The sequence below is a fragment of the Semicossyphus pulcher genome, unplaced genomic scaffold (assembly GCF_022749685.1).
Source record: "Semicossyphus pulcher isolate SPU_LCO1_2020_fin unplaced genomic scaffold, fSemPul1.0.p SCAF_13, whole genome shotgun sequence".
NCBI classification, from domain to species: domain Eukaryota; kingdom Metazoa; phylum Chordata; class Actinopteri; order Labriformes; family Labridae; genus Semicossyphus; species Semicossyphus pulcher.
In genome coordinates, this window is record NW_027211637.1 from 28,673,655 (window position 1) to 28,681,143 (window position 7,489).

The window sequence follows — 7,489 nt, forward strand, 5'->3', positions numbered from 1 at the left end:
CAAGTATCTAAAATGTCCTCCACATTGATGAACAACATTAAAATGCTCTCACGTGTATTCAAACAGAGTTATATAATATTCTATAATAAAAAGAGCTGTAACATGTTGAATTCAGGACTTTTACTTCACACTGAGTATATCTGAACCACAATGTTTCTACTTGTACAACATAAATGCTTCTGAATACTTCCCCAACTGAGAGTAAAACACATCTGCTTTCATCCACCATCACAACATCTCAAACCATCTACTTCTTGCCTCAGCTGCATCAACAACATCGTGTTCAAATCGTCCCTCTAACCGCTCTAACGTCTCAAAGCCTCTGTTCCATCATCACCATCAGGCTCGGCTCCCATGGCCTTTTTAACAGCCTCCATATCTGTGACACACCTCCTGGATTACAGCCGTGTGAAAAAGGCAGACACAAATGGCGATGAAACGATCCAGCTAAGCTCTCCAGCGCGAAACACCGAACAGACAGAGGACAGAAAACCAGCTGCCACACTCGAGCTTTTTCCTATAAAAGGTGATAAAAACAAATATGTGTACTCACCAAATGGAAGTTCCATACTTGAACTGACTTGTGTGTTTACATTGACCATGTCGTCCTCTGTTTCCTCTCAAACATGAGTTTTAAATCCACTCTTTCCTGCCTCACCATAAAGGTGTAAAATGTGGAAGTTTGGCGCAGGGTGCTGCAGTGTGAGGAGAGTGTTGTTGGTGCAAGGTAAGGCCGCTGTTGCCGCTGTTATCTTATTGATTTTCCTAATCTGGGCAAATGTGGGTGGGGAGGTTAAACAGTAACCAGGCTCGTATGGACACCAATCTATATAGCAGCTGTAACTAAGGCAACGTGATGATAGAAACTCAAATAGACACAAAGTTATCATGTGCTTTCCCCTCTTTCTCATCACCAAACAGCCGTTTGCAGACTGAATACGAGCTTAAAAATAAGAAGAGTTTATAGAGAAAGGAGAGGGAAAGGCCGAGGGTGGGGAGGGACATAATAGACGGAGAGGAGTGGAGAATGTACTGAAGGAGGCAGCCAGCAAACTATGAAGAGTGACGTCACAGGTTTTGTTTTGACTGATGGGAAAAAGTGTTTAAGCTGCCAGGTAGAGAGGAAGGCCTGAATCACCTGAGGAGCAAGAAGCCACTGAAATCTTATTTTAAAAACACATTTACAATTTCTAAAAACACACACCTGTGTCACTTCTTAATGCACTATTTTGCATCATCTCATAAAAAAATCTGCTGACAAACGGCATATTTTCTTACGTCATTCTAACATAAAATAAAGATGCTGTTTCATGTGATTTATATGAACAAATATTATAACATATTCATAAATGATTACCTCCTGTAACATCACAGGTGTTTTTATGGACAGTATGCGATTTGCAGTCTTAGTTTGCGATGTGGTACATTTAGCTTTTTTGGTGAGAGTAAGATCAGAAGAGAAATACCAATCCAATACCTTGTACATTAGATATAAAGTTAAACCCAAACGTCAGTTAGCTTAGCTTAGCTTAGCATAAAGTCCGCACACAGCTAGCCTAGCTCTCTCTAATCTGTCAAACTCTGGTTTACAGCATTTCTTAATCTCACATTCCACATTAAGTTAAATCTGTACAAAAAAACATAAAAAGTTGTGATTTTTATGTTTTGCACAGGACTATTTCTTGGTTGACGACCACACTGAGTGCAATGTGATGGGATGTAAATAGCACGCTACATTTAAGGAAATTCTGCAATCTTTTAATCTTTTGTCATGTTTTTTTTAATGCTATTTTGCTTTGAATGAGTTATGGACATGCAAGAAAGGTCCAAGTCAGGTGACCTGCAAAACTGAGGTAACAATAACAAACTGGGTTATTATTGTGAAGTGGTCGGAGTTTTGTTGGTTTAGGCACCAAAACTAGCAGAGGACTCTACCAAGAACAGGCCAAGAGTTTAGGGAAAAAAACATTAAATACAGCATTCTAACTAGTGCGCTTTAAAGGTGCTAGAAAAAATCTGTTTTTTAAAGAGCCAGGCTAGCCATTTCCCGGTCTACAGTCTCCATGCTAATCTAAGCTAAGCTAACTGTCTCCTGGCTGTAGGTTCATTTTCACTGAGCGAGATGAGCCTCATCCTCTCATCTAAATCTCAGCCTTTCCAAAAAATCTCTGAGAAGGAAAAACTTGAGTGCCAATGGTTTACAAAGTGTTAAAAACAACGGATGTCATAAACTTTCTCCCACACAGAGAATAATTTACAGCTCCTCTCTATCTTTGAGTAAAACGCTGTCAAATCAACTGTTATTAATGTCACTGAGGTGCTGAGCTCGGTGGCTCTTTATGCTTGTGTGTGAGGAACTTTGTTTGTTTGCTCGGCATAAATGTTTCCATATCAAATACTTTACACGTTTGTTGTTAGCGTCCGTGGCTTGTGTTTGTGTGTGTGTGTGTGTGTGTACATGACTTGGCCAGGAGGCACAGCCGATTCCTCGTATTTTACACCATAAAAGCAGCATTAGTCTCCTGTTTTATGGCACAGAAAGCCTCTGAGGGCTGGACGTTGAGATGTAATGAGGTGAAATGCAGAACAGAAGATTTCCTGCAGCAGCGAATAAACACGAATACTGAACAGCAGAATATTTATAGGGACATAAAGCGTCATCAGTTATTTATAACTTCATTAATGTTCAGTCAGGCAAACAGACAACTGGGAAATAAAGTCGTTCAAGTTTGCCGCAGGAATGACTTGACAGCTTTTCATTATGACAGAGAAAAAAGTTTAATCAGGTTAGAAAGAGCATCAATAACATCTAAAGTTACAGGAAGTGTAATCTGAACAACAAAAGTGCTTTTGGACAATGCCTCTAAAAAACAAATTCATCAAATATAGTGCAAAACTCTCAACAAGCATAAAAAACAAGTTATTTTGTTTAAAAATGTGGATGACCAACAGCAATCTGACCTGTAACATTTTAAACACTGTCGTGTTAATATCTTGTAAGTCTCTTGTGTTTTGTGTTTGGTGAACACTGGTTTCTCCAGCAGGAACCGCCATAGCTCGACGGACAGACAGAACAAGGCTTCCCGCTCTTATAGGGAGCCTCTCCCACCCAGTTTCCTCTGAAACACAAAAGCACAGAATGTTAGCCATAAGGTGCCATAAGGTGCAACCTAATGAAGGATAACACTGCCAGTACTGTATATTTATAACAGCAACACATCCAAAAACACTAAAGCCACCATTGTGTTTGTTCATCTGTCAACACTTTCCAGCTTTTCTAACAGATTCTTTAAAGAAGGTCCTAAACACATTTTTACATACTGAAAAGCTCTGTTATTTTCTAAAACACATAAACTTTGTATTTTTAGGCAAACGTTTTAACAAAATAAACTACACTGTATATGTCTGTGGCAATAAAGGAACATATCAACCAGTACAACAGTGCGGCTTGTTGATTTGTTTTTAGTAGTTTTGGAGCTGCTGTTTTGGGGATTTTCGGCCATAATAAAAATATATAGAATTTCACCAGATTTATCCTTTTAAAAAACAATAAAAGAAGAGCTATTATTATTAAATTATGATTATGTTTCTGTACATAATGTCTTTCCAACAACATCATATATATCATGATAGCCAATAATCAATAAAAGCAAAAACAAGGTGAGAGTTTTGTTCTTTTCAGCACAGGTCGAATTGTTTTATGACTTATACCAGCTCTTTATTTTTAACTATGACCTCCTGTTCACTACAGTAAATACAAAGCTGGGCTGTCCATGATCAAGGGGGGGCTCAGAGGCTCACACAGTGTCAATTTTACACAAGTGTTTTTTATATTATGAAGTACTTTATCAACTAATTTGAGCTGATATCTTTACACGAACTATGAAGCTACAGTCAGCAGTATTTTCAGGACGGAAGTTAATTTCTGAACAGGTCAAACTATTCCTCTCAGTTCGTCTTACTTTATGGAGTAGTTGCAGACCAGCAGCGTCGCCTCCCTCCAGTTCCTCCCAAACACGAACATGTTGGAGCACTTCCTGACAGCACAGCCCACTCTGTTAGTGCTCGCCCACACCATCTGAAAGGACACACGGAACACATGTTGATGTTTGACACAAGAAAGCTGGCCAGTTAATTAGGGGTCAGTAAGAGAAATAAAAACGTAGACATGATTAATAAGCAACATATGAGTTGAATAAACAAATCCATCCCCATCTGTTCAAGCCACCTGTACCTGTGTGTAGTGAGAGCACACAGACCCAGTGCATCTGTTGGGGTAGGAGAAGTGATGCCTCTCATCATACCAGGACCGGACCAGATCAGTGATGGACTGGTACCTGTCACAGACAATACAATCATGTCATTTTCATTTTAGTTTATTCAGGACATATTAAAAGCAAGTATGCATAAACTCAGAGCAGATTCTTTGTTCTACCTTCCTGAAGTGATTGACAGGTTTTGTCCCATGTATTTCATGGCTTGTGTCGGGCCGTGATCCCAAACGCATCGTGAAGCCCAAGAATCAGCTGATTTAGCGAGGCCCTCGTCCCAGAGCTGCAGAGAGATACAAGAGGAAAAAAATGTAAAAAGCAATATCACAACACTAATGTAGAAGTTCATGTTAAGTGTTTTTCTTTCATAGTTGAGATGTTTTCACAAAAACACTGAAAATAAACAAAATAAAAAACAAAACCGCCACTTGTGTCCCTGCTCTGATTCAGTGTTTCCTCACCATGAACTCCATGTTGGCTGCAGGGGGGAAGACCTGAGAGCGGACTCTGTTGTGATAATCCAGCAGGGCGTTCATCTCTCTGGATGAAATGGCTCGTTTACATCTGCTGCGTGGAGCACCCACAGGCCCAGAGAGCATCCTGAAGTCTGTCTGTGCATCAGCTCTGGTTGTGTTGAGCAGCTCTGTGGAGCTTGACAGCACAGCAGCATCTATATAAGGCGACATCCACAGGGTGGCAGCCAACAGGAGCTGAACACAAGCAGCAGCCATCTGAGGCCTGAGGAGGAGGAGGCTGCAGATGCACCACGAGCCTGCACAGCTCTGAGGAGACAAGGACATCAATGAATGAATGGCAAAAAAATATGGATGGGGAGTTTGATAATAACACAGTCTGAGCTGATTTCAGCTTATTTAATATCAAAACAGGTGGTTCATTAACATTATAATAATATTATTATAAGAGATGATTTTATCATGCACGCAAAGTTATAGCCCACGTGCAGGAAATGAGAACTTCCTTTTCACTTGTGTATTTTTTAGTTAGTAGTTATTTTGATTTAAAGATACTATAAGATATTTTAAACCTTCTCTCTCACTCATACACATGTATATGTGCTTGTCAACCCAGAATACAACATTATGCCCACTTCAGTCACCAAAATTACAATGCAAAGAAATCTAAATACCTGTAAATGCATGTAAGAGTCATTGTTTTGATTAGTTTCTAGCAAAAAAACATCCGTCTCATCAGCATATGTCTAAAAACAATGAAAAAATTCAACATTTCCAAGATAATATTCATGTAAATATTTCTGCAAAACTCTCCTGAATAAGAATATAATAAGAAACATTACAAACAATTATAATCTCCTAATAATTATTCAACTTGTTAAGTAGTTAAGTATCAGCAATAACTGGTCAATTTCCTGTGAACCAGCCTCTACACATTTGTTACATAGAAGGATGAAAGAGCTGTGTCTCATACCTTCATCGCTGGATCCTTTCACAGAGAGCCAGACGAGCAGCAGACGAGCAGCAGACGAGCAGAGGAGACTCTCAGTCCAACTCCAGCCTTTGCAAACAAACCCGTCTGTCGTGTGTAGCAGAGAGTTTAAAGTGGGCCGAGACGCTTTCTGATGCACAAACCCTCCTGTTCACTTCTTCCTCCCCAGTGGGGGCCTCAGTAGTTGCAAAAACTAACACTGATTGTATAGATGTCGATAAGAAAATAACTCTTCCCATTTGATTTGTAACCCCGGAATACAATTTTCTAATGAGTTTAAGGTCTTAATCGCAACCTGTTTATTTTATAAAGTATGGTCTCATTTAGAGCGGAGGAGACAAAGAAAATAAAGACAACAGCTTTGGGGCATGGATACCTTCTGAATCATAAGAAACTACATAGATGACCTTTCAATCGGGATAAAGTCTTAGCAATGTGCATCCACCCTCTCAGAGAAATATGGTCATTATGGCTCCAAAGCCAAACAAGATGGTGATGGCCAAAATGCCAAACTGCAGGCTTCAAAACCACAAAAGAATCCACCTCTGATATACAGCCTATGGTTATAATTTCACACTTGTTCTACTTCTCGGTGAAGGGAAAGAGAGAGAGGCCGGTTGATTCCTGAAATCTAATTTTCCATTCCAGGTGTCATCCCATTTGACGTTTGTTTGTTTGTTGTTGTTGCTGTATTTTAGGGCTGGGGCAACTCGTTGACATCATCAATTATGGAAATACGTCTATTTGTATAACGTGCGTCGATGCGTCGCAAAAACAAGAGGGCCGAGTTAAGAGCTGGAGCACAGTAGTGTTATGTGTGTGCAGAAACGGATCTTGGCACTCATTGCTGGCCGTCTCCTAGGGCGCCACGTTCTGGGGAGCGCTGGCTTGAGCCTCAAACCTTTTGAATGAAGCCCCAGTATGATGTTAAATATAAGCTTTACTTTCTCTCTGCTCCACTCATATTTAATGTCACTCTGCCGCTCTCTCTCTCTCGTACTTGCTCGACCAGATTTGAAGATGTTCACGATTACAGGAAATGTAAGCAAAGCAGTTCAGTCACTTTGGAAGTTTTTTTGGTCATGTTAGAGGTTTGTTTTGTAGTTTATACTTGTTATTTGAAAATGTACACAGCCCGTATGCTACTTATCACCTACCTCAGGTTTTGTGACCCGGGATTCGACGCCACATCTTCACGTTGGTTGTCTGTGTCTTTCCCCTTCGGATGATATTCAGTGCTGAGAAACACAAACATTAAGAGAGAGAGAGAACATCAAACTGAGGCACAAAGTTCAGTTCAATAAATCTGGATGGAAAACTTTGGACAGATAAACGTTCTGTGTCTTGAGTGTATAAGCTGAACTTTCTTGAGCCTTTGTCTCATAATTTACAAGTAAAAAAAGTTCTTCCTCCGACCTTACCCCTGACCTTTGCACATAGTCGCTCTGAGGGTTCTGAGCATCACCTGATCTCTCAGGTGAGCTCTCTGAAGTCAACACTTCAAAGGCTTACAGCAGACTCAGCAGAGTGCTGTCAGACTTTGTGACTTTGTGTCTAAAATTCACAGAGCGCTCCATCAAAGAGGCTGTGAGGGGCTTCAGCATACAGACGGTCAATAACCAGACGGTTCACTTAAAGCAGGAGTCACATCTTTGATGCTCTTTAAACTTGCACAGTTTGCATTCACACTCATCTGAAGAAGTACTTTGATTTCTACTGACATAAAAAGGCTTCTCTGCTCTATATTTCTGTAT

At 40.2% G+C, this 7,489-nt stretch overlaps 1 protein-coding gene across 1 annotated transcript; it reads right to left on the minus strand.

Annotated features, from left to right (window-relative positions):
• Nucleotides 1-2,986: 2,986 nt before the first annotated feature.
• On the minus strand, nt 2,987-5,723 carry r3hdml (R3H domain containing-like). Its single transcript, XM_069659662.1, has 6 exons — nt 5,718-5,723; nt 4,733-5,053; nt 4,436-4,554; nt 4,235-4,337; nt 3,963-4,078; nt 2,987-3,119 (listed from the first exon to the last, which is right to left on the minus strand). The coding sequence occupies exons 1-6, from the start codon at nt 5,721-5,723 to the stop codon at nt 2,987-2,989; spliced, it is 798 nt and encodes a 265-aa protein (XP_069515763.1).
• Between the last annotated feature and the right edge of the window lie 1,766 nt (nt 5,724-7,489).

Coding starts and splice junctions, on each gene's coding strand:
- r3hdml (XM_069659662.1), bottom strand. Junction 4,338..4,435: donor CTGTCAATCACTTCAGGAAG/GTAGAACAAAGA, acceptor TGTCTGTGACAG/GTACCAGTCCATCACTGATC. Junction 4,079..4,234: donor TGTGCTCTCACTACACACAG/GTACAGGTGGCT, acceptor GTGTCCTTTCAG/ATGGTGTGGGCGAGCACTAA.